A 27,680-nucleotide genomic window follows, 5' to 3' on the forward strand; every position below is an offset into this window, starting at 1 on the left:
CAGAAATTACACAAATATTCCCATTTCAAAATAAAACATCTGGAATAATGTTCTTGCCAAAGGTTTGTTTAAATAATTTTAAAAAATAAATCAATTTCACAAAATATGCTATTTGCTTGTGATTCCACTGTACTAAACACCTCTGAGAGACAGGGGAAAAGATTTGAAAGTCAAGGATTTTCAAAATGGTCAAACACAATTTACACAGTATACAAAACATTAGGAACATCTTCCTAATATTGAGTTGCACACCCTTTTCACCCTCAATTCATCAGGGCATGGCTTCTTCAAGTTGGCGAAAGCGTTCCACATGGATGCTGGCCCATGTTGACTCCAATGCAGTTGTGTCAAGTTGGCTGGATGTCCTTTGGGTGGTGGATCATTCTTGATAGACATGGGAAAAGGTTGCGCCTGCCACCATACCCCATTCAAAAGGGCAATTAAATCCGTCTTGCCCACATAAACAATTGTCTCGAGGCTTAAAATAATAATTTAACCCATCTCCTCCACTTAATCTACAATGACTGAAGTGGATTTTCACAAGTGACATCAATAAGGGATCATAGACTGACCAGGAAAATCCAGGTGAAAGCTATGTCATGGAAAAACAGAGTGTACAAATCATTAGGAATGTCAGTGTATAAGGTACTCTTACACAATTAAACACCACACAAAGCAAGTTAAAATCTACTTTTTTTTAATGTTGGTGCATTAGTCTTAAAGTTGCTAGTTAACAAATTAGAATTTGATGAAATGTGATGAAGTGTGTGGACACAACCCGAAGTAGTGATCAGTTTTACATACATTTCCTGTACACACGGTGAAAAAAACAGACATTTCTTCTGACCTAAACATTTCAAAGTGTTATGGACAAAAATAAAGTACTGTATAGAGCGATGGGTTAGAAAAACAAATGGGCCAAAAACTCATCTGATAAACCTAAAAACACCTTAAATATTAAATGAAATGCAGGTAAAAAAAAATAAAAAATAAAAAGTGTTCAGAAAATTGGCTTACTTAAATTTAGGCACTAAGTATAACCATGGAAAAAAACGTATCAATCAACCTAAGACGCAACGCAAGGCTTCTTGGTTCGCCGTATCTTTTTGCCACATTCCGTTGCCCATTTCTCAAGCCACCAGCAATTCCACAACAACAAAAAAGACAGTTGTTAAAGCAATAGACGTAACTGTGACGTGTCGGGATAAAATAAAAATAACTGAGGCGAGAGAGGCACAAATACTCCGTCAAGATCAAATTGCTCTAAACTGTCAAGTCATCTTTACACTCTTTACTTAGAGACTCTACCATGGTGATCCACAAACCAAATGGACACAATCACTTATGAGATGGGCTCATCTACAGTCAAGGAAGCTGCCAATACAGTCATCTAAATGTCGGTTTGCCTGCCGGTGACAAAACTAAAGTATTTATGTGTATTATTATACATGTAAAAGGTATACAGAGACACTAAGCGCTATTGGTTGAATGCATAGATTTTGACAGTCGTTTCAAATGCACAGTGTAACATGGTAAATCCAAACTAAATCCCCCTACATTTCAATATCGTATAACGTCAAGAGATTCCGTTTGGACTCGCATGAAGAGCATTCCCAATGGTCAACATGACATGTTTCACTAGACAGACACTAGAGAGTCATCTGCTGCTTTGAAAGTCCTCCAGAGCAGAAAAGCGTTGGTTTACACTTTGATTCATGCATGCAGATCTAATCTACAAGGCTAAATGTTCACCGCAGTACAATTAACTGCACATGAATCCCCCCCCCCCCCCCAAAAAATATATATACCCCTATCGTATATTGCATGAGTGTGACTATTTCTGTTTAAAAAAAAAAAAAAAAGATTAAATGCCACAGTCTCTTATAAATAAGAACTTACACATAATGGCTCGTCGTTGTGAAAGAGATTGGTGAGAGTGTGTGGTTTAAAGCCACAAAGAGTTCCTAACACGAGGAATGCTTACAAGGGAAGCTGGTAATATTACACAATGACTTCTACTTCATATAGGCTATAATTCTATTCAATTCCAAATTCACTTTGAGCTGGTTGGACAGTATTATGATGATTAGCTAGCTATATTTATAAAAAAGTAGGTATTTACATACATGTATATCTTACATGAAAAATGCTTTATCATGCTCTGGCGATAACTATTATTTAGTTCTTGAGGTAACAATTATCAATTCATTTATTCATAGCCAAATGACTGCACGCACAGCAAACCACCCTTGCCAGTTATACCTGTAGTTAAAAGGAACCATATGGCTTAAGATTCTGTACAAATCACTACGGTCATTCATACACACGCTCACACACACCGTAGTGGAGGCTAGTGGGAGGGGCTATAGGAGAACGGGCTCATTGTAATGTCTGGGATGGAGTCAAACGTGATTTCCATATGCTCGACGCTTTTGATACCGTTCCAATAATTGCATTCCAGCCATTACAATGAGCTCTTCCTCCTATAGCTCCCACAGCAGCCTCCTCTGGTACCTATTATACTCTTCTTATAATCTTAGTAACGTTCATTGTTATTTTCTTACTCGTGATTACGAGAACACTCTAAATTGACTGACTAGGTAAACAACAGCAGCCGGGCCAAACGTACGGTAGGTCCACCGCCACAGAGCCAGGGGTAGCTAACACTGTTAGCTAGCTAGCCAAAAGCCATGCAGAAGAGTAACAAAAGGAATATTTTGTGATGGGGGAATTACTAGCCAACTGCCCAAATCAGGGGCTGTATTCACAGACTGAGCAGTGGCCAATGTGGCTAGATGTGTGTGATTGGCCTATATGGTCACATGATCATTCTTATCTATACATACAGGTTACATTACAGTGATGAGAAGCTTGTCCTCTGGACATATATAGGGGACAGCCAGACCTGGGTGGAATAATCCAGGTGTGCTTTGTTTAGCTTGTCAGGCACAACAGAACCAATGAAATCATTCCAAAAGTGCAAACTCCACATGCCAAACAATTTAAATCAAGCTCAAGTATTTTGAATATTTGAAATAGGTACTCAACCCAGGTCTGATAGGGAGGGGTACCCACAATGCACTCCTGTTCAAGAACTAAACTAAGTCTCCTCCAGACTCACAGTATCTGTTCATGTCTGCTTCCGCCTGTGCTGCCACCAACATGTCCCAAAGAACCCGTTATCAGTCAAAGGAGCATTCACATCCCTGATTTCACCGTTGACCGTTCCCTTTCATCACTGTCAGGAGACTGGGGAGGAGAGGGTTGTGCTAACACAGACACATGTGTTGTACAAGGAGAGGCTATCACCGCATCAGAGTTCCAACGGGAGACCGTGTGGTGCTTAGAACAGGGGCGTGCCAGGGGGGGGCGGGGGGTTGGTTCAGCAGGTGTTCATAGAACCTCCCCCTGGATCAGTAGATATCAGGAAGGTCAGAGTATTTCCTATCAAAGTAGCCCCCTTTGTAGAGCCAGTCCTGAGAGGACGTGTAGGGGTTTGTACCTGACTGGAACCATCTGGAAGACACGATAACACACAATTATGGTTTACTTAAAAAAATTACAAATATATACATACACACATGTATGTATGTATGTATGTATGTATGTATGTATGTATGTATGTATGTATGTAACACACACACACACACACATATATACACACACACACACACCACTGTTTACCTTATTATTATGAAAGTATTTTATGAAAAAAAAATATATATTTATATTGAAATGTGAGGACACCCAAGTTCTCACCGAGTGGACCATTCCTCCTCGTCCTTGGAACGGTCTTTCCGCGCCGACCTCTGTTTCTCCTCCAGCCTCGCCTTCTCTCGACTGGCCTGATCTGCACAAACAAGAACATAGGATCTTCTATTACTCATTTGATACATGGCCCTCCTGACCACTATTATTCTGTAATTAAAAACTGACACACAACCATAACTTCAATAAACCAGACTAATACCTTGGCTATGTGGATATTTTACTGTTCAATGGATTTTAACCCCGCCACCCCACACACACACACACACTAAGAACAGAAAGGACTCTGAAAACAAATAGGACATGTGAATGCACCACCCAAAGGGAATGCTAGAGGGCAGCCTCATCTAGCAAGTGTGGGGATGTAGCAGAAAGACTATTACCCATATCTCCGTTCTCCATGGCTCTGATGTCGGGCCGCAGGCGGCAGTCTGTGGGGGCCAGGGTGGCCTGCATACCAGGCTCCAGCTCATTCAGTGACATGGCAAAGTTAGTGAAGTTATACATCTGGAAAAACAAGATCCTACAGAATTAACACCATCAAAATCGATGTGCGTGTGTGTGTGTGTAAACTTAAGTAGGAGTGCTTCAGGTATTCTAGAACAATCACAGGTGCTCTTGGAAGGGAATAGTAATTGAAAAGAAAAAGGCAGACACTCGTGTGGGTTTGAAAGATTTAAAAGCCTTTATTTATGGGCCAAGTCATTATTAAAATACACCAACGGGCATCAGCTTAGGCCTTCATCAGTGTGTGGAGGACAAAGCAATGAAATATCCTAGACACACCTGTGCCTAGGTGATCACAGGTAATTGATCTATTGGCCACTAGGGACCTGCATAAGAAACATATACGCTCAACTTGTATATGTGTACGAGCATGTGAATGTACACGTTTCTTTGTTCACACGCCGGCGTGCGTTACCTGAGCAGAGTGTTGGGGTCGTGACGATATCCTCCACAGCAGGGTGCTGCCAGGGATCACAGCTACCGTCTCCAGGACCTCAGGCATGTTGTCTGCATCGTCACCGTCGACCCCCTCAGGCTCCTCCTGTGTACAGGTACACAGACCACACCGGTACACACAGACCACACAGGCGCGCGCAGACACACGTCTGATATAAATAGCCCTTTTTTCAAAACCAAATGAAATGCTTTTATTCATGAGGAAAAATACACAACAACAAAAAACATCAGAAATGACTTAAGGGATGTTTACTTCGTGTACCATGAGTATCCCATGTCTACTGCAAACAGAATACTGAAATGAACATATAACATACTGTTCTCACTGGTTTACTATATGGGTCTTTCTAGAAACTAGGGTACCGGCGAGGATTTTCTGCGGTGGACAACTTGTTTCCGCTGTTGATAAGTCATCGATAATAATCTGCCAATTTTGTTAATGTCAATACATTAAGGGGGGGGGGGCCCGGGTTCGATGACAGATGGTCACATCCGGTTGTGACAAGGAGTCTCCCATAGGGCGGCGCACAATTGGCCCAGCGTCGACCGGGTTCGGGTGAGACAAGATCAGAATTGGATCGCAATTGGATATCACGAAATTGGGGAGAAAAAGGGGCTATAAATAAATAATCCTGGATCTTGTCGTTGGACAGTTTTTATGGCATCGAGATCTCGCAAATGCTTGGGCTCCCGAGTGGCGCAGCAGTCTAAGGCACTGTACCTGAGTGCTAGACTATCAAATTATAAATAGTAGTTATTGATTAATTAGTAGAATAGAACTCTTAATGTACTGGACTCATGATGGATCTCCTCTCTCTCCTTTCCATCTTGCTACAGAGAGATGGATAACTGGGACAGCAGGCTGGAGCCACACATGAATTCAAACTTTTTTTATTAAATAAAATTAGCCAAAAAGGAAACTTGGGGCTTTTCGATTTTCAGTTTTCATACTCCAGTTGAAAATGTGATTTTTATTAATACTATTTAACATTGTGTTTAAGTTAATGAAACCATTCACTATCAACCACTTCTACAGTTCAGACTAAATCATTTGGTGTGATGAACCAATAGTTAGATTATTGGATAAATGCGCCAACTCCTCTCTTACGGCAAAAACATTTTTTTTTTGGGGGGGGGGCTAGTTTTCAGGCCTAGTGGGCAGGTTGAGTGGTCATTAGGCTAGAAATTGTAGCTAGCCGTGGCAACCCTGAGACCCTGAAACATCGATCTATATTAGCTAGCTAACAAGGTAGAACAGTTGAACTGCCATGAACATACACCTGTGAACAGCATGCTAGCCTGTCCACTTTGTTTAGATGTTGAGATCGAGTGGTCTACCTACCTGGATAAGAATATGCTTATTTCTCAGAATGAGAACGAGTTGTCAATTCGTCATATAAATGCTTTTTAAGCTCATGATACATTTAGAAAAACACAGACTAAACAGCTAGCACATATCACTTTGTGGCTAAAATGCTGCTAGCCTTAGGCTAATTGGCACCGTAATGTTGTGCCAACAGAAACTGAGCGTTTTTCCAGAATCAATGGTAGCCTAGTGGTTAGAGCGTTGGACTAGTAACCGGAAGGTTGCAAGTTCAAACACCCGAGCCGACAAGGTACAAATCTGTCGTTCTGCCCCTGAACAGGCAGTTAACCCACTGTTCCTAGGCTGTTATTGAAAATAACCGCAAAGGGGCCATCTCTGTTGTTGTGAGTTTCAGGGGGAGGGGATTGTTGTGTCCTGGAAGGTGCATACTGCAAAGCACCGAAAGCGCGAAGGAGACGAGACCAAAAAGACATGAGAACAAGCAGACATAAACACTCATGAAAACAAACCAAAAAACTAGATACTTGCAATACAGGCATTTGGAAATCCGCGCTACTAAATACATCTAAATTAACTCGATATAACGCCAAGCCCTATTCACGATATAATCTGGTGATAAAGTTATGAAATGACACATTTTAAAGGGTATATAGTCCTAGGCCTATGTTGTTGTTCGGTGGAGTTACGGGCTAATTTGGCATCAATTCACTTTTATTTCTCTAAATACACGAGGAACTGCATAGCAATCTTTTTCATTTTTGTTTCAAACCATTGTCACACATTGGCCCCATCATTTATAGAAAGACCCATATATAGAACATACATAGAGGCTACAGACTACCAACAGTGACCTAACAGACTACGTTTTTTTTTTTTTTTACCTTGACATAACGTCATGGCATGCTGCCAGAATCATCAGGAAATCAAAATCAGAGGAGAGTTATATCAAGAAAAGTAAATGTTGTATCGGCCTATTTACAATGTGTCAAACAATAAAACACAAGCTATGAAAACAAAAAAAGAGGCGCATATCTATAACCTCCCAGTAATTATTGATTGGGTAAGAAACCACCGACGTTTCGGCATCCCTGTGCCTTCTTCAGGGTAATAAAAAAAAAGACTATTCGGCTCAATCTGCTTTGAAAATAACTTGCAGGGAGGTGGACCACTGGGGGCGACCAAGCTATACTGTGTGCGAGATGTAAAGCAAGCTCTACGTTAGTATTCTGAAATGAATTCTCTGGATTCTGAGGTGTTGATGCGTGTACATGTATATATGCGTGTAGGTGTGTGTGTGTGTGTGTGTGTGTGTGTGTCTTTGTTTTTTCCCACTGGTTTCCAATTTTTGACTTGTATGATCTTTCCTGCTAAAATAAATGTAAAAAAACCACATCTCATTTGCTCCATGTTGTGAGACACCCACTCACCGGACTCTTCTGTTTCTTAGAGTCTGCCTTCTTCTCAGCCTTCTTGTTGGACTCGTACGTCTGGGGGTCCACGCTCCACATGCACTCGGTCCACTTCCCATAGATCACACAAAGCTTATTTTTACTGCCAGGGACAGAGATGGGAGGAGACGTCAGCAACCAAATACTGCTGTACTGACAGAGAATGACACTGTGCTATCATTGTGTGTCCTGTACGGCTCAGTTGGTAGAGCATGGCACTTTCAACCCCAGGAATGTGGGTTGATTCCCAGAGCCACCCATTAGTAAAATAGATGCACGCATGACTAAGTCGCTTTGGAGTCTCCTAAATGGAAGATATGATTTATTATACCCACCAGGGACGTGTTTAGCAGGGAGAAAACATTTAGAAACGTTACTGAACACGACACGGGCAAAAGTGTCACCATAAAACTTACAACTGGACCAGTGAATTCAGGACCAGAGAAGTAAGCCGTAGTCAGTTTATCAGAATGATGCCAATACCTCCACATACCTCTTATCTTGAATGTAGCCCTCCACCCTGTGCAGCTCCTTCCCAAACATGCCACACGGCTTGAAGTTCAGCACACACTTATCTCCAGTACTGCTCAGGACAGAAAGGAATGAATACAATGAGGAGAACAGACAAACCATGCCATACCATTATGGCTCAACAACAGTCTTCAGTCCATACCATTATGGCTCAACGACAGTCTTCAGTCCATACCATTATGGCTCAACGACAGTCTTCCGTCCATACCATTATGGCTCAACGACAGTCTTCCGTCCATACCATTATGGCTCAACGACAGTCTTCCGTCCATACCATTATGGCTCAACGACAGTCTTCCGTCCATACCATTATGGCTCAACGACAGTCTTCAGTCCATACCATTATGGCTCAACGACAGTCTTCAGTCCATACCATTATGGCTCAACGACAGTCTTCAGTCCATACCATTATGGCTCAACGACAGTCTTCTCAAATTAAAGGGTGAATCCTAACTACCACTTAAGACACATTTTCACTTGGTTTCCCATTGACGTCAATGCATGACGAAGTGAACATTTGACTTAAATGGAAGGTAAGACTAACCCCTAAGTCCGCTATGCTGAAAGTGGTGGATATATACACATCTGTATGCTCCCAAACCAGGAATTGAAGGTAAAATAAGATAAACTATAATATCCAGTCCTTTACTCACCTGTGGTTGAGGATTTCTACAGTGCCATACTGCTCGATCCACAGTTTGCCCAGGATGACATTGTGTACACAGCAGAAAGGGTTGGTCCACGTATAGACCTCACCGTGCCTGGGGAGAGGAGGGGAGGAGAGGGGCAGTAAACACAGCCTCAGTGCAATGGACTCACACACAACAAGAGAGACTTTGTAAAGAAAAATAGGAATACAGAAGCTGAAGTGGTACTGGCTTTGACAAAGCACTGAGAAAACAACCAAACAAAACCCTATGACCAGGTATAGATAAAAAAATAAAACACACCCCCCCTACCGCCCACCCACCGACCCACGTTTCACTCACTTGAGGAGTTCTAGTGTGATAGTTCCCTTGGGCTCAGCCTCCACACTCTTGCCCCAGAACTTGAGTTTGGGGTAGATGGAGCCATGGAAGACAAAGTCCCCGACCAGGCTCTCAGCATGGAAGGCACTGACAGGGGGGTGGTGGCTGACCTGCTCCGAGATCAGCCTGTAGCCCTGGTCCTCGCTGGGGGGGGGGCGAGAGTAGGCAGGAGAGGAAGTGAAAAGGAGAAAGGTTGTTATCATAGCCTACTGAAAATAAGGTCAGCAGAGGAAAGCAAGTGTTGTTAAATTCATGCTTGAAGGCAGGTAAAGATGTCCTATTAAAAAAGGCCAATAACGTGTGCAGTCTAGTCAAAGACAGGAAGGAACTGTCCAGGGCTACACAGCTTTTTACAACTCCTCTCTGTGTCACTTTGTATGGGAGCGTTGCAGCCCTGTCCCCTCACCGCGTTAGTTCATAGGTCTCTCCTAGCAGAGGGTTGAAGGGCTTTCCAGTCCTGTCCCACTGCGACGCCACGGCCGACACGGCAAAAGCAGCTACCGCCTGGGAAGAACGGAGGGGAGGAGTCAGACACACACACACACACAGTCTAGTTGTGATCCAGCTACATTCAGTCAATTTTCAATTCAATTCGCTTTATTGGCATGACGTAACAATGTACATAATGCCAAAGCTTATTTTGGATATTTACAATATAAAACATTTATTAAAATGAGAATCTAAATTGTCAACGGGACAACAGTAACAACAATAACCAAGGGTCAAAATAACATTCATTCAACAATAGGCATACAGTAGAGTACATGTGTAGGTTGATTGATCTGTCAGACACTGTCCCTCATCTTATGGCAGGCAGCAATGTAGTGCACTGCCAACCCACAGCTCTCTGCGTCCTCCCCCAACAGGGCGGGTAGCCTACCCTCATCAGAGAGGTCTTTGAAACCTTGAATAAGGGTTTCAAATTTGGGAAAATGACACTAATTGTTTTATATTTTTTACATTTTGTCAGGAAATGCAGCTCCGTCTCAGGTTCTGCTGTTGTGCAGTGGTTGCACAGCCTTTCCTCTACAGGGAGCCAGGTTTTCCTGTGTCTACCCTTCTCAATGGCAAGGCTGTGCTCAATGAGCCTGTACTTTTTCAAGGTTTTGATCAGTAAACATGGTCAAATATTTTGCCACGGTGTACTGTCGATTTAGGGCCAGATAGCACTGCGTTTTGCTTTGTGCTTGTGTTTCCCAATAAGCAATATAGTTTTGTTTTGACTGTGTTGTAATTTGGTTTATCCTGATTGATTGGATGTTCTGGTCCTGAGGCTTCAGTGTGTTAGTAGAACAAGTTTGTGAACTCAGCCCCAGCTCTTGGCATTGCAGGGCTTGGTAATGATATGAGAGGGGGTCACTGTATTTTAGATGTTTCCAAAACTTAATTGCTCTTTTTTGAGTTTGTATTATTAGTGGATAGTGGCCTAATTCTGCCCTGCATGCATTGTTTGTAGTTTTCCTCTGGACATGTAGGAGAATCTTACAGAACTCTGCATGCAGTTTCAATGGGGTGTCTGTCCCATTTGATGAAATCTTGTTTTGCAAGTGGACCCCACACCTCGCTGCCATAAAGTGCAATTGGTTCAATGACATATTCAATTAGTTTTAGCCAAATTTTAATAGGCATTTCAATTTGAATTAGCTTTTTAATGCCGTAGAATGCCCTCTCACCTGCATGCGCTCTATGGAGTCAGACAGCAAGCAGGCTTTGTTGATGAGGTATGTGTGCTCCATGTACTCTGTGATCCGCTGGAGGAAGCTCAGGGGCTCGTTGAACACGATGGGCATGGTGATCTTGGACAGCTCCTACACACACACACACAGAGAGAGAGAGAGAAAATGAGCAAGATTAGAATGCAAATTACTTTCACACAAGTGGGATGAAATCAAACTCACTGGCATAGTAGAGACCCAGAGAAAGTCACGGTCTAAAAGTGGTCCTTTAGATATGGTCTGTAGCCCTTACCAGTCCAATGCATTTCTTCAGAATGCCCCACACACTGAAGTTGTTCCTGGAGAACATTGGGGCAGGTAGCGTTGTCCTGAAAGACATCAGGAGGAGAAAGTCAAAAACACACAGAGAGACAACACATTAGTGTCTAGCAGAGAATCCGAGGGAAGGGGAGTATCCCTATGATGACTATCAGTAATACAGTGTGCGATGGTAGAGGCTGACCTGTTGGGTGTCGTCATGCGGACTGACTGGGTTAGAGTTAAGAGGAGCATGAGAACTGGCCAGTCTTCTATCAGGGTTAAAGCTATTAACAATGTGGAAGGGGTGAGAGGGAGAGAGACTAAGGTGAAGAAAGAGTGTCGACAGCGACAGAAAGCAAGAGAGATGACAGAGAGAAAGAAACAGAGAGAAGCCTCGGGAGGAGAGGACACGGCAGGAATTCGAGCGTACCTGCGCTTCCTGATTCCGTTCTCCGGTGACGTGGAGCCATTGCTCCTCGGGGTGACGTCGTACACCCCTGCGTCTTTAAAACTGGCCTCCGACGCGCCTTCATACGACTCATCAGAGTCCAAGCCTAACACACATGAAACGGTCAGCCACAAATTAGGGAAAGGCTATACAGCACACAACTCACCTTGCCTGACAAGGTTACCTAATATAGAAATTATATAATATGCTCGGATAATAATAAAGTAGACAGTCTTGCAATTGGGCTACAGGTCAAAGCAATGACTACATGAGGGGGAGCCGCAGAACTGATTGCAATATGGACGTGATACACATTGTGACATGACAGCCACTGTCTGACGCTGAACTAAGCATCGTAGGCGTGGAAAAGAGAAAAGGTGTGGTGCCCCGTTAACATTTTAAAATAAATCATTGGGGCCCCCGAGTCAAACGGAACACCTCTAGCCATGTGATCTGGGATTGATAAGGGTCCTTCTACACCTGCGTTGCTTGCTGTTTGGTGTTTTCGGCTGGGCTTCTGTACAGCACTGAGACATCAGCTGATGTAAGAAGGGCTTTATAAATCAAATTGATTTGATACGAGACGGACAGGAACAATAACGTGACGACACAGCGTGCGCTCCGCAGTTCACCCCACATTGTGTGCTTTCACCTTGCAACGCCGTTTCCATCCCCTCTCCCTCACACATCCCCGCTGCTGCTGATGGCAAAGCCAAAATCATGGACGCTGAATAGAGCGCAGAGTTATTGAAGGTGTCAGTTAAGCTGCCCAGGTTACAGCATATTGTGTGGCACTGTGCCACAGCGTGAAGTACAGTACAAAGACACACCTCTACCTCCTGAGTCCTGACCATGACAGTTATCAGAGCAACGTTCCAAAACACCAAAAGCCCCCCCCCCAAAAAATGTATTTGAGATAAATTGCTAGAACAAGTAACTTCTCCCGTTTCAGAACTTCCACTTTGAACCTGTTGAACAGGACCCTGATAATAGTGATTTAAAAGAAATGCTGAGTAACACTGTCAATGTTCTCTCCCTCTGTGTGCGTGTTCTCCTACAGGTTTGTGGTCGCCTCTGAAGGTCTGGTAAGTCATTCTATTATGTACACCCCCCCCCCCCCCCCCGTACGGACAGGGACACCCACCTGTTACAGCGTCGTAGAATTCATCATCGTTGTTCATTGTACAGGGTCAAAGCCGGACCTCCAGGTGCTATCGGAGAGGGAGGTGAGCCTCTAGAACATGGTCCCTATAGCGGGCCTCACTGGTCTCTGGCACGGCAACTTCCTCCTCCGCAACCACGTCAGAACAGGCAGCAGCTCCCACAGCAAACCTGCTGGACACATACTATAAACAGTTCAGGATTGTATTCATTAGTGCACGACGTAGCTAAATAATTTGCAAAGGAAGACAAAAACAAGTTCTGGTAGCCCCTCCCCTCCATGAGGTTTTTCTGGGTGGTGATCTGAGTGTAGGAGGACTAGGGTGGGTGACTGACTGTTCTCAGGGAATGCCTCAAAAAACACTCACTGGGGAATTTTGGACTGTACCAACGATCAACAAGCGAGGAGGAGCCGTGTTGGCGTAGGCCCTGTGGCGTAGGCCCTGTGGCGTAGGCCCTGTGGCGTAGGCCCTGTGGCGTAGGCCCTGTGGTCCACGCCATATGAAAGTATGTATGGCGGTATTTGACAGTCTTTTTTAAAAAATTTTATGTACATTTCTGCATAATAAAAAGTTCTAAATGTGTCTTAAGGACTGCGAAGGACAATTCCATTTTTTGCCCAACTCCACTTGCAGATTTTTAAATCTACCTGCCACAGTGGCTGGTGAGTTTGCAAAACAAATGGCCACTGGATTGATGCAAATAATCATTGTATCATTCTGCCAGGTAGGCATAGGCTACTTTGTAGTTAACAATGAATCGAGAAGAGAAGGTAGTCAGTAGCATAAGTGGTAGACACGAGGACTGCACACACACACACACAGACAGGGGCATTCTCGTTGCCTCTTCAGAAAGTTGAAGGAAACACAAATCACTGACGCATTCTGTTCAAGTCTTATGATAAAAATAGAGCAAATAAATTACATTTTCAATACATTTAGTTGATTCCCGAATAAGGTCAATAGATTTTGAAATATTCCGTTTGAATGCCTGGATTCCGCGAGGGCCCTAATTATTACAGTTGGACAAGAATGAGGCTCTCCGCTACCTATTGTTCCTGCAGTGATGATTCACTATCTTCATTGAATGTTTTTAGAATTTATCTGCAGATAAATCGCCAAAAAGACTAGGCCTACCAGTAGCATATGCTAATTATGGAGCCAAATGAACAGCGCTCTGTCGGTAGGCTACACTGACTGATGAGAGTCGCTCACTTTAGCGACACTATCTGGCAAGCCCCGACATCCTAGGAAAGGAAACCTAGGATAATCATTTGGTTTACTTGTCCCAATGCGATACCATGGATTTAAGTTAAACATTCTAAAAACACTGCCACTTTGACATTATGGGGTGTGTGTGTGTGTGTGTGTGTGTGTGTGTGTGTAGGCCAGTGACAATCTCAAATGTAATCCAGTTTGAATTGAGGCTGTAACACAACAAAATGAATCAGTCAAGGGGTGTGAATACTTTCTGAAGGCACTGTATAACCACGTTGCATGCTTTATGAATGGCAAAGTGATGTAGCGGATCGACTATATTCAGACAGTTCGACAACTTTTAAAAACAAGTCAACACTTGCTGTTCAGTTGTCAATCAAAAGCACAGTAAATAGCCTACAATGTGCCACGACTCCACATGGCTGACTAAAGTGAACTTTAAAAGAAAATGAAATGTGACAGAAAACAATAACTAAGCTAATTAGTCATTCATTTTAACTAATCGTTCCCACTTACATTACAGAGGAAGTGTACATTTAGGAGCATTGTGCTCTCGCCCCCCTCTGTGTAAAGAAATTTGACTGCAACCAACAACAGCGCACGCAAATTGTACCAGGAGGCGGGACAGACAGCAGACAGTTTCCCTGTCGTCGCTCGCTTTGTGACTGACAGCCCCCTATCCTATCAACAGATTGCTAGAAGATGCATATCGAATCATTCTAGCGGGAGAGGGCTCGACGGACTGGCGAATTAAAACTTTTAAACGAAAAAGTAGCCTAGTTAATATGAAGTGGAAAAAGTAGCCGGCTGAAAATGAGTCTGTACCCGGCTGATTGGCCAACGGCCGGCTCTGAACGGAAAATATTGCAAGATGGCGGCAAAGGCATTCTAAGTGGTTTTAATGGGCTCTCTCTATTCTGATTTGCTTTATACAAAACCAAACTACGACAAAACTGACAGTGAAGAAGCCTGTATTAACATAAATCGTTATCTATACGGTATTGTACAAATCTATACTGGTATACCTTAAAATACAAAATATTTTAAGGCCTACCTCCCCACATTGTTGTATGATCAACACAAATAGAGAGCACCGGATTCCAAAACATCACAGCTGAACTATAACTGAAACTCCTTATCCTTCACCTGTTTTTACCCCAACAGCACTCTCGCCTCCAGCTTCTCATTTTCACAGAAATATAGCAAATATGACAGGGTTACACCTGCATGAGAGAAACTAGCACCTAAAGTAAAGGGAGTGTTGCATCCCAAAACATCACGTACATTCACAATAAGTGTTATCGACTAGGCTTGGGCCATATCGCCCTTCTCTCATCCCAGGATTTACAGTATTAAACGGCATAGGGGGTGCTAAAAACGCAAGAAACGCCCATTGGGCCTCAATTACCAGAATGCTAACAAAAGTAGCACAAACAAATAGTGAAATCACAGTTTTTGCTCGTTAGCGTTTAGCTAAAAGTGGCACTAAAATTGTAAAGACAGGCAAATCCAGCTCATTAAGTTACACAAGCATAGCTAATAGCTACCGAAAGAGAGAAATTGTGCAAATTAACAAAGTTGTGATGCTGCCCTTCCTTCAGAAAAGCACGCATGTGTACGCGGAGCAGACGGGAGAAGAACGGAGGAGAACACAAAGCAGCTCGTAGGAAGCACATGGAAGAAATGGCAGCTGTACAGATTACTACTCATCTGCAGGTAACAGCTGAAGAAAGTAGCTACAAATATAATAAGAAGCTACAAAAACTGTCTGCTCCTACAGGCCAAAGGGCCCTAGGACTTGAGCTTGGAGGATACTTTAATCTCAGGTGGTTTGCATGGCCTACAGCTTCAGGCCTTTGTGCTGTAACAGGATAGGCAGCACATTTGATTTAAGTACTAAAAAGTGGTTGCACTCACCTCACCTCAGACAAGACAGTTCAGGTAACTTATGACAACGCACAATCACGTGTCAAATTAAATGTATGGTTTTGCCCATCTATGCTTGAACTAAAATGGTGAGGAGGGCTAAAGTCAGCAGACGGTGACCAATTATTGGGTAAAATTTCTGAGGAGTAACCGATCTCCCACTGCTAAACCCATCCTTGACCCTTGGAAGTTGGTCCCGAAATTCTGTAGTTGTCCCTCAGGTTGGATCCCAGGTTGGTTCCAGCTCAGTGACCACCGACCTCGGGTCTGCGTGAAAATGTGAAATACTGACCGGATCTGACATGTTTAAAGAGTTTTGTTCCTTCAAAATTTCACACATTTAATTATCTTAAAACGATTGTCAGGGGGTCGGTCCCCGTTCATCAAAACAAATGTGTCAAAATATTATTTTGCTTTCTAAAAACGAGCCCACTGCGATCTGCACATGTTATGGGGTAAAAAAAAGACCACTTGTTGTGGGAGAGGAGCTGCTCTTTCAAGACCTGAGCTATTTAATTAATATGTTTTACTTACTCAATTTGCTAGTTTATTCCATTTATTAGTTTGGGCTATTTTCTTTCAAATAAAACTAATGTTGAATGGCTCAAGTCAAGTGTGATAGGACTAGCCTATTTGTTAGCATAAAGAAGTTAGACACATTCTTTCTGAACAAACATTCTTGACCAAGTTAATCTTCCTGTGTGTGTGTGTGTGTGTGTGTGTGTGTGTGTGTATCGGATTCCTATTCTACAAAAAAATATTGTAGCCTAGCGTTAAAAGGCTGCCAACTAGTGGTCACGATACCAGAACTAACTTCGATACCGATACCAGGTTTAGTATTATGATACTCTATACCATCAAAACACCACAGCAACAAACAAAAAAGAATGGCACTTGATCCAGACAGATCTTTTGAAGTCAACAGCATTACTTTTGAAATGTGTCCATTGTTCTGAGAATGTTAAGGAAAGGGGATACCTAGTCAGTTGTACAACTGAATGCGTTCAACCGGCTGCCTTAAATCGATGTCAATTAAACTATCAAATCTGACTTTGTTTTTAACAACCTAACGGTAATCATTTATTTGAATGGTAAATCTATTGATTACCTGGGAAAATCAAGATGTAGCCTAGGTCTAGTCAGGTGAATGCATATTCAGTAGGAGTGTGTGAACGCATTGAGTCAGTGAGTTTCGTTTTGGCTTATTTCATGGGCATACTGATGAAAAACAATCACTTCTCTTTCCATTTGGGACTTATTTTATTGTACTTATCAACATTTGCATAGAATAAGCAATCTCTTTCATAAAAGTCTCTCTCTTTAGGACCTAATCACGTCATTTACACAGACAGTGAGAGACAGGATAAACGTGACTAGGCCGAGTGAGACGAAGTGAATGCATAACATTTTTTCCAATGACTATTGTTTTTGGTGACAAACAGCTTTTGAAGTCAACAAATTATCAAAGTACCAGTGTAGTGAATGGATAGCTTCAGCTGGAAGCTAATGAGGAAAGCTAGCCTACAAAGCTGGAAGCTACTAGTATCTTCTTGCATTGGTAAAGTGTTCTAGCCTGTAATTAAGCAATAAGGCACAAGATGATGTAGTCCCCCCCAAAAAAATGTTACCCCTTTTTTCGTGGTATCCAATTGTTAGTAGCTACTATCTTGTCTCATCGCTACAACTCCCGTACGGGCTCGGGAGAGACGAAGGTTGAAGGTCATGCGTCCTCCGATACACAACCCAACCAAGCCGCACTGCTTCTTAACACAGCGCGCATCCAACCCGGAAGCCAGCCGCACCAATGTGTCGGCGGAAACACCGTGCACCTGGCAACCTTGGTTAGCGCGCACTGCGCCCGGCCCGCCACAGGAGTCGCTGGTGCGCGATGAGACAAGGATATCCCTACCGGACAAACCCTCCCTAACCCGGACGCCGCTAGGCCAATTGTGCATCGCCCAACGGACCTCCCGGTCACGGCCGGTTACGACAGAGCTTGGGCGAACCTCTGATGGCACAGCTGGCGCTGCAGTACAGCTCCCTTAACCACTGCGCCACAAATACATGTACAAAAATATATTATATATATATATATATATATATATATATAAATAAAAAGTACATCATTTTGTTTAGGAATGTAGTGAAGTAAAAGTTGTCAAAATAAAAGCGTAAAGTACAGATACCCAAAAAAAACTACTTAAGTAGTACTTTCAAGTATTTTTACTTCAGTACTTTACATCACTGGTAATAATGGAGACACCAGCTACCAGATTCTCTATAGTGCTCCTAATACGGTCCTGTGTGGTTGGTAAACAACATACAAAGCCAGTGGGAGTCAGAGATGAGACCGGAAGGGAAGAGAGAACTCAAGCCGGGGAGAGATGTTACCATGCGAGACACACACAAACACACCTCTGTGTGCATGTGAGGACTTGGTCGGTCTGTCATGGACTGTGAGAAACGGTAGCTACAGCAACGACCTAGCTCATTTGAATAGAATCCCTTTTGGCAAGCAGAGTGGCTTCTTAAGGGTGAGCTCAGAGCAAAATGACAAAGGGGAGAGGACCAATACACCCAGGAGCCCCATTAGGAGATAATGAGGTTGTGCGTGTGGAAAGCTAACTTTAACAAGTTTTCACATGATAGGCTAGTTTCAGTGTGTACTCACGCTATTGGGTAGTCCATATATGGCCAAAACATTTTATACTTTGCAATTCGAAACTGAAGTTAACTTTTGCCGTGGTTTTAGCTATTTTGACAGCCTGTGTCTTGCTTGTGTTTGATATGCTTGCTTATATACACAGTGCATTCGGAAAGTATTCAGACCCCTCGACTTTTTCCAGATACGTTACAGCCTTATTCTCAAATGGATTCAATTACATGTTTTCCTCAATCTACACACAATACCCCATAATGACAACGCAAAAACAGGTTTTTAGGAATGTTTGCAAATGTATACTTTTTTTTTTTAAAGGAATACCTTATTTACATAAATATTCAGACCCTTTGCGATGAGACTTGAAATTGAGCTCAGGTGCATCCGGTTTCCATTGATCATCCATGAGCTGTTTCTACAACTTCATTAGAGTTCACCTGTGGTAAATTCAATTGATTGCACATGATTTGGAAAGGCACACACCTGTCTAAATAAGGTCCCACAGTTGACAGTGCATGTCAGAGCAAAAACCAAGCCACGAGGTCGAAGGAATTGTCCGTAGAGCTCGAAAGAGTCTTGATCTGTTATTTTTCTTACACAGTACTTCCGAGTCGGGAGTGGGTCATTTATGCACCTGCCGCCTTAATCCTTGGGTATGGTAGCCGTTTCTCAGGCTCCCTTTCTAGAATCGAACCCCCGATTTCCCGGTACCTGTGGTCACTATGGTAGGCACAGGAAGTCAAGTTAAATCTAATGTTGATAGGGCAGACATTTGAATGAGATGTCACCGCCTTGAAGGGCACACGATCAGCTTGAGGTTATTTAGTCACAAAAAGTGACTGGGGTTTGGGTTTGATTAATATAAAACATGTAAAGTGTTGGTCCCATGTTCCATGAGATAAAATATTCCTTAAATATTAGGCCGAGCTCTAGAATTGACAGTTAGACAAGGAACGTTGGCGTGATCAAAGGAACCATAACCGGTGAACAATTTACAGTTTCAATGTACCGGCCATGTGCACGGGCCTAGCATGGCACCGGCCTAGCATGGCACCGGCCTAGCATGGCTTAAGCTTTGAGACAAGCGTATGCCAAGGGGTCGTATTAGCTTTGAAAAATCAAGCATGGCCATCAGATTTCTAAATGTTTATCATAGAAAGAATGTAGCCAGCTAAAACACAGCTAAAAACAACTACACCGGAGAAAAGTACCTGAAAAAAAACACACAAAAAAACGCTGTCTGGAGACCAAATGCGGGAACCTGATTTATCAAGATAGCAAATATTTTCTCATCTGAGTGGAGAAGTGCAACTCAAGCACAACATGTGTCCTTTTAAAAATTCTGGATTTGGAGCTAGCCGTGACTGAAGCCAAGCAGAAATTACAATAAGAAGCATTTTAGAACTACGTTTACAAAACGCAGCAAGATACCGTTTCTGCATTCTTTTTTTTTGTGTGTGTGAAAAACATGCTTTTATTACAAGCAGGCTTAACTACTGTAATGCGCTCATGTCTGGTCTACCCAAGAAAGTAAATTGGTAAACTGCAAAACATACAGAATGCTGCAGCACAGGTACTGACCAAGACAAGATGGAGAGCACACAATACACCGGTTTTATGGTCTCTGTACTGTAAAACATACAGAATGCTGCAGCACAGGTACTGACCAAGACAAGACGGAGAGCACACAATACACTGGTTTTATGGTCTCTGCACTGGCTGCCTGTGAGTCTTAGAATTAATTTTAAGAATCTTCTATTGGTTTTTAAGTCAACCCACGATTGTGCAACCCAATACATGTCAGACATGCTTTGAAGTTGTGTACCCAGTAGGTCCCTCAGGTCCTCTGGCACTCTTTTTAACCTCCCAAAGCCTAGGACCAAGAGACATGGATTGGCAGCCTTAAGTTACTATGCGTTTCAACCAAAGCTAATCCACATGGAAATTAGAGAGAATGGGAGAGATTGATAGGGCGAGCAGTGAGTCAACCTTGGAAATGGACATACAGCACATGGCTTCAGAGTAAGACATGATAGAGAAAACAGTGGGTTAAAAATAGGTAGGTACCACATATCCTGAGGCCGCATTTATTGTAGCTGGAGATTTGTACAAAGCAAATGAAACCCTCATTGATGAGGGAAACCCTCAAAACCGAAGTTCTTCCAACACATTGACTGTAGCACTCGCTCTGAGAAAACATGAGACCACTGCTACTCAGCTTTTTGAAATGACTACAAGGCCCTCTACCGCCCTCCCTTCGGCAAATCTGACCACGACTCCATTTTGGCTTCCTTTCCAAAAGGCAGAAACTCAAAACAGGAAGTAACTGTGCTAAGGACTATTCAACACTGGTCTGACCAATCAGAATCCACGCTTCATGATTGTTTTGATCACGCGGACTGGGATATGTTCCGGGTAGCCTCTAAGAATAACATCAACGAATACAGCGATATGGTGACTGAGTTTATCAGGAAGTCTATAAGGGATGTTGTACCCACTAAGACTATTAAAACCTACCCAAACCATAAACCGTGGATAGATGGCAGCAATCGAGCAAAACTGAAAGTGGAGAAACAGTGTAGTTATTCCCCCCATAAGGCAATGAAACAGGCAAAACGTCAGCATAGAGACCAAGTGGAGACGCAATTCAAAGGCTCAGACAAGAGCCGTACGCATGAGGCAGGGTCTACAGAAAATCACAGACAACAAAGGGAAAACCAGCCACGTCTCAGACAACAACGTCTTGCTTCCGGACAAGCAAAACACCTTCTACGCCCACTTTGAGGATAACACAGTGCCACCGACACTGCCCGCTACCAAGGACTGTGAGCTCTCCTCCGTGGCAAAACGTGAGTAAGACATTTAAACGTGTAAACCCTCGCAACGCTGCCGGCCCAGACAGCATCCCTAGCTGCGTCCTCAGTGCATGCGCAGACCAGCTGGCTGGAATGTTTACAGACATATTTAATCTCTCCCTATCCCAGTCTGCTGTCCACACTTGCTTCAAGATGTCCACCATTGTTCCTGTACCCAAGAAAGCAAAGGTAACTGAACTAAATGACTATCATAGCACTCACTTCGGTTATCATGAAGTGCTTTGAAAGGCTAGTTAAGGATCATATCACCTCTACCTTGCACCCTAGACCCACTTCAATTTTCGTACAGCCCCAATAGATCCACAGACGACGCAATCGGCATCGCACTGCCCACTGTCCTATCCCACCTGGACAAGAGGAATACCTATGTAAGAATGCTGTTCATTAACTATAGCTCAGCGTTCAACACCATAGTACCCACCATAACCTCCAAGCTTATCATTAAGCTTGGGGACCTGGGTCTGAACCCCGCCCTGTGCAACTGGGTCCTGGACTTCCTGACGGGCCACCCCCAGGTGGTGAAGGTAGGAAACAACACCTCCACTTCAATGATCCTCGACACAGGGGCCCCACAAGGGTGCGTGCTCAGCCCCCCTCCTGTACTCCATGTTCACCCATGACTGCGTGGCCATGCATGCCTCCAACTCAATCATCAAGTTTGATTACCAACAATGACGAGACAGCCTACAGAGAAGAGGTGAGGGCCCTGGGAGTGTGGTGCCAGGAAAATAATCTCTCACTCAATGCCAACAAAACAAAAAGGAGCTGATTGTGGACTTCAGGAAACAGCAAAAGGAGCACGCCCCCATCAACACCGACAGGACCACAGTGAACGTGGGATACCTAGTCAGTTGTACAACAGAATGCCTTCAACTGAAATGTGGCTTCCGTATTTAACCCAACCCCTCTGAATCAAAGACGTGCGGGGGGTTGCCTTAAATCGTCATCGACGCCCTGGAGCAGGTGAAAAGTGTCAAGTTCCTCGGTGTACACGTCACTGATGACCTGAAATGGTCCACCAACACAGACAGTGTGATGAAAAAGGCACAACAACGCCTCTTCAACCTCAGGAGGCTGAAAAAAAAAGTGGCTTTGCACCTAAAACCCTCAAACAATAAGAGGTGCACAATTGAGAGCATCCTGTCATGCTACATCACCGCCTTGTACAGCAACTACACCGCCCACAACCGCAGGGCTCTCCAGGGGGTGGTGCGGTCTGCCCAAAGCATCATCAGGCGCAAACTACCTGCCATCCAGGACACCTACAGCACCTGATGTCACAGGAACGCCAAAATAATCATCAAGGACAACCATCCGAGCCACTGCCTGTTAACCCCGCTATAATCCAGAAGGCGAGGTCAGTACAGGTGCATCAAAGCTGGGACCGAGAGACTGAAAAACAGCTTCTATCACAAGGCCATCAGACTGTTAAATAGACTGTTGCTTCACTCATCTCATATGTACAGTTGAAGTCAGAAGTTTACATACATCTTAGCCAAATACATTTAAACTCAGTTTTTCACAATTCCTGACATTTAATCTGAGTAAAGATTGCCTCTCTTAGGTCAGGTTAGGATCACCACTTTATTTTATTTTAAGAATGTGAAATGTCAGAATAGAGAATTATTTATTTATTTCAGCTTTAATTTCGTTCATCACATTCCCAGTGGGTCAGAAGTTTACATACACTCAATTAGTATTTGGTAGCATTGCCTTTAAATTGTTTAACTTGGGTCAAACGTTTCAGGTAGCCTTCCACAATAAATTGGGTGAATTTTGGCCCATTCCTCCTGACAGAGCTGGTGTAACTGAGTCAGGTGTGTAGGCCTCCTTGCTTGCACATGCTTTTCAGTTCTGCCCACACATTTTCTATAGGATTTCTATAGGATTGAGGTCAGGGCTTTGTGATGGCCATTCCAATACCTTGACTTTGTTGTCCATAAGCCATTTTGCCACAACTTTGGAAGTATGCTTGGGGTCATTGTCCATTTGGAAGACACATTTTGCAACCAAGCTTTAACTTCCTGACTGATGTCTTGATGTTGCTTCAATATATCCACATCATTTTCTTTCTTTCCTCATGATGCCATCTATTTTGTGAAGTGCACCAGTCCCTCCTGCAGCAAAGCACCCCCACAACATGATGCTGCCACCCTGTGCTTCACGGTTGGGATGGTGTTCTTCGGCTTGCAAGCCCCCCCCCCCCCCCCCACACACACCACTTTTCACACCAAAGTACGTTCATCTCTAGGAGACAGGCCACGTCTCCTTCCTGAGCGGTATGACGGCTGTGTGGTCCCATGGTGTTTATACTTGAGTACTATTGTTTGTACAGATGAACATGGTACCTTCATGCATTTGGAAATTACTCCCAAGGATGAACCAGACTTGTGGAGGTCTACAATTCTTTTCTGAGGTCTTGGCTGATTAGTTTTGATTTTCCCATGATGTCAAGCAAAGAGGCACTAAGTTTGAAGGTAGCCCTTGAAATACATCCACAGGTACACCTCCAATTGACTCAAATGATGTCAATTATCCTACCAGAAGCTTCTAAAGCCATGGCATAATTTTCTGGAATTTTCCAAGCTGTGTAAAGGCACAGTCAACTTAATGTAGGTAAACTTCTGACCCACTGGAATTGTGATACAGATAAGTTAAATAATCTGTCTGTAAACAATTGTTGGGAAAATTACTTGTGTCATGCACAAAGTAGAGGTCCTAACCGACTTGACAAAAATATAGTTTGTTAACAAAGAAATTTGTGGAGTGGTTGAAAAACGAGATTTAATGACTCCAAACTAATTGTATGTAAACTTCAGACTTCAACTGCATTCTACTCTACTGTATTTAGTCAATGCCACTGACATTGCTCATCCTAATATTTATATATTCCCTAATTCCATTATTTCCTTTTAGGTTGTGTATATTGTGAATTTTTAGATATTAATGTATTACTTTTGGAGCTAGAAACACAAGCATTTCACTACACCCACAATAACATCTGCATGTGACAAATAAAAATGTATTTGATTTTGACTAATAGTGAGGCACAGTGCCATGGGTTTACATTGTTCCAGTTCTAGGAAATGTGGGGCTTTATCTGGTACTCTGTGATTCAAACTAACAGACAAAGGCACCACAAACACACGTCATGCATGTGTCTACATTGGCAAACTATAAAGGACAAATACTCAGACAAACATTGAGTTAATACGTCCCACCGTGGCACCCCTCAGGAAAGCCTTCAGGAATGTAACCTCTAACACCGATGACAAGGTAACCCAAGGCAGGGCAGGACACTGCTGCTGTTGACTACAGATACACACCTCCACTGAGTAAGTTAAAGTTAGTGAGTCAGCACAATGTAGTGTCACCTGAAACCTGGGAGGACCATCACCCTCCCTTGAACTCAAACAAGAGACGCGTTCTAGTCCAAAACTCTATATCCTATGCACCAACCATGTGTGAGCCTTTTCCAATCATACTCGAAAATGGTAATGACTTGCATCCAGGCATGAACCTCTTTGATCAGCAGAGTGCTGACACGCAATGGCCTCTGAAGGTTGTGTTAGTAAGTCACCATGTTTTGGGAGATTCTTGGGTTGAAATAGATGCTAATTGACTGGTGCGGGCAATTATCATCCTGACTGGGTTGTCAGGAGAAAGTCAAGGCTTACTATGCAGGCTATGCCCATGGGGAATTATCTGTCAACAAGGTTTCATCCTTACTCTAACTGTGCATCACAGATGGAAAGGGGATACGCACTGTTCAACATCTGTATGACCCCAGTCATTGCTTGATTTCCGCCAAAATGCTGGTACTTCAAATTACGATGAAGCAACCTAGGGTCCAGACCCAGGTTAAAAACACTTTCAAATGTCTCAATTACTTTCACATACATTTCAATTGAATTATTCAGATGTTTTATTTTAAAAAGACAAGTAGTTGAATATGCATTTGACGATCCTCAAATACACCCCCATGCATTTAACCCAAATATTTGTCAATAGAATTTGGAAGGATTTTCCAAAAAGTACTGGAAAATACTCTCAAACAGTAGGCCATTCATAGGAAATTTGAAAATACTTTCAAATAAGCCAATAGAATGAGTTGATTGGAGTCACATTATTTGAAAATAGACAAATGACACAAAATATAAGAATTTAAAATAATCAACCCATGTCTGCTTGTCTCCAGCATCAAAGACAAAGCCAGGTTAACAACAGGGGTCAGAATAACGTTCCCATACTGTGTTATCTACTAGCTGATGGAGCAGATATGATTCAGTATCTTGTTGACAGAGACGCAGCATATACACAGACAGCCAACTGGAGGGAGTAGTCTGTCATGCTCCAACTCGAATTCACTAAACAAGACAGGGCGATGTCGGTTGTAGACAATGGTAAATGTATCTTATACAAGCCATCTTACTTTCGTGATTAGTTAACATGCAAGGCATACATTAGTTAAGAAACCTAGTTAACGCGACGTTTCGGGGGAGAGGCTAGTTAGCCCTGTTGTATGCTAGCTAGCAGGTATACAATGTATTCGCTAGCTTGATCAATGCGACGTTAACCTTTATAACACTGTATGTACTTCCTAGCTTACTATCAACTACACAATCAAACAAATTATTAACGTGTTGTGGTGCTTGCTCATATCCAGCTACGCTAGCTGGAAAGCTAGTCCGAGAGCTCTCCGGTGGGAAAAAAAGCTAGCTAGCGAGCATAAAAAAACGAAGACGAAGCAAAAGTTTGCGCGTAGTTACATTACAGTCCATACACAAAACTCACAGAACTGTCAGATGCTGTTATATAATTACTGTACCTGAAGCGTTGGGACACCTGGTAACGTTTGACTTAATTTGAAAGGACAGGAGGACCACAAAACGGTGTGAATTGACACAGAAGCGGAAGTAGGTGACCACAGGGGCGGTCTTATTAACAACCGGCCAATCGGGTATCCTTGAATGGACCGCCTGATCCACATACACTGAGCCTACAAACCATGAACATCGTCCTAATATTGAGTTGCACCCCTTCCCTCCTTTCCCCCCTCAGAACAGCCTCAATTCGTCAGGGAGTTGACTCTACAAAGTGTCGAAACCGTTCCACAGTGATGCTGGCCCGTGTTGACACCCACAGGTGGTGGACCATTCTTCATACACAAGGGAAATTGTTGAGCGTGAAAAACCCAGCAGCGTTGCAGTTCTTGACACACTAAAACCGGTGCTCCTGTCACCTACTACCATAAACGGTCTCCTCCCGTTAATATACAATGATTTGTACTTTCACTTGGATTCACCCGGTCAGCCTATGTCATGGAAAGAGCAGGTGTTCTTACTGTGTTGTACACTCAGTGTAAATACAGAATACACATACACACAGGCTGGCTGGTGGGTGGACTAAATAACATTACACACAGTATTCATTTTTTTTAGGATACAAAAACATGTTTTTTTATCCACATTAGGGACAAGGATATGTATGCCCAAAACGTATCTAATTACTAAATCAAATGTTATTTGCCACATGCTTTGTAAAAAACAGGTGTACTAACAGTGAAATGCTTACTTACGGGTCCTTTTCCAACAATGCAGAGCTAAAGATATATCTATTTTAAAATATATAGAGATAAAGACACAATTAATAACTACACAACGAATAACAGGTAAAAAATAACATGGCTATGTACAGGGAGTACTAGTACCGAGTCGATGTGCAGGGGTGCGAAGTAGTTGAGTTAGCTATGTACATATAGTAGGGGTAAAATGACTAGAGTGTGTGTCTGTGTGTGTGAGTTTCATATCAGAGAGAGACACTGGAGGAGGGAGAGAGCATAACAATTAATTTCCAATCCTTCACTGGGAGCAGATGAGATGTTGAGTGGATCAGACAAGTTCTTGTCCTAGTTTTGTTATATATTAAAGTCTGATGATTTGGTGAGTGAGGGTGTTATTTTATCCATTCAAGCACTGCCCAGTTCTGGGCTCTTCAACAAAACATAGATCTGCTTGTCTACCTTCACCCTCCTAAAAACCAGGGGGAATTTATTAATAGTTTAACCACAGGCAAGCAATCCATCGCTCTGCACAGAGAGAGTGCATAATTATGGCCATTGTTGAAGCGGCTTCGCCCCGATGGTTCATGGCAACCGAGAGAGAAGTTGTTGAGCCCGGCCTCAGAGAAGTCATTCAGCATTATGTACGGTAATTACACAGCTAGCTAGTGCTAGAGAATGCCACAGGCTGGTTTTGTTTCAGCGCTTTCGGAGAAGAAAAAAACATTTCTCTCGGTATATCATAACTACGGGTCAAAAACAAGTTTATTCTTGTGGAATATGGCATGAACA

At 43.1% G+C, this 27,680-nt stretch overlaps 1 protein-coding gene across 3 annotated transcripts; it reads right to left on the minus strand.

Moving 5' to 3' along the window:
• Window positions 1-680: 680 nt before the first annotated feature.
• LOC109907848 (oxysterol-binding protein-related protein 2) lies at window positions 681-26,283 on the minus strand. 3 transcript variants are annotated; one of them, XM_020506088.2, is made up of 14 exons: window positions 26,157-26,283; window positions 12,634-12,821; window positions 11,472-11,595; window positions 11,034-11,109; window positions 10,739-10,873; window positions 9,472-9,569; window positions 9,027-9,209; window positions 8,691-8,798; window positions 8,000-8,089; window positions 7,486-7,609; window positions 4,691-4,816; window positions 4,152-4,275; window positions 3,760-3,850; window positions 681-3,516 (listed from the first exon to the last, which is right to left on the minus strand). In XM_020506088.2, the coding sequence occupies exons 2-14, from the start codon at window positions 12,668-12,670 to the stop codon at window positions 3,414-3,416; spliced, it is 1,419 nt and encodes a 472-aa protein (XP_020361677.1). In that variant the 5' UTR covers window positions 12,671-12,821; window positions 26,157-26,283; the 3' UTR covers window positions 681-3,413. The 3 variants fall into 3 exon arrangements, with proteins under 3 accessions (XP_020361677.1, XP_020361680.1, XP_020361679.1); XM_020506091.2 differs by having other exon boundaries at window positions 12,634-12,824; window positions 26,157-26,257; XM_020506090.2 differs by having other exon boundaries at window positions 12,634-12,835; window positions 26,157-26,245.
• Between the last annotated feature and the right edge of the window lie 1,397 nt (window positions 26,284-27,680).

This window comes from Oncorhynchus kisutch, linkage group LG17 (assembly GCF_002021735.2).
Source record: "Oncorhynchus kisutch isolate 150728-3 linkage group LG17, Okis_V2, whole genome shotgun sequence".
NCBI lineage: Eukaryota > Metazoa > Chordata > Actinopteri > Salmoniformes > Salmonidae > Oncorhynchus > Oncorhynchus kisutch.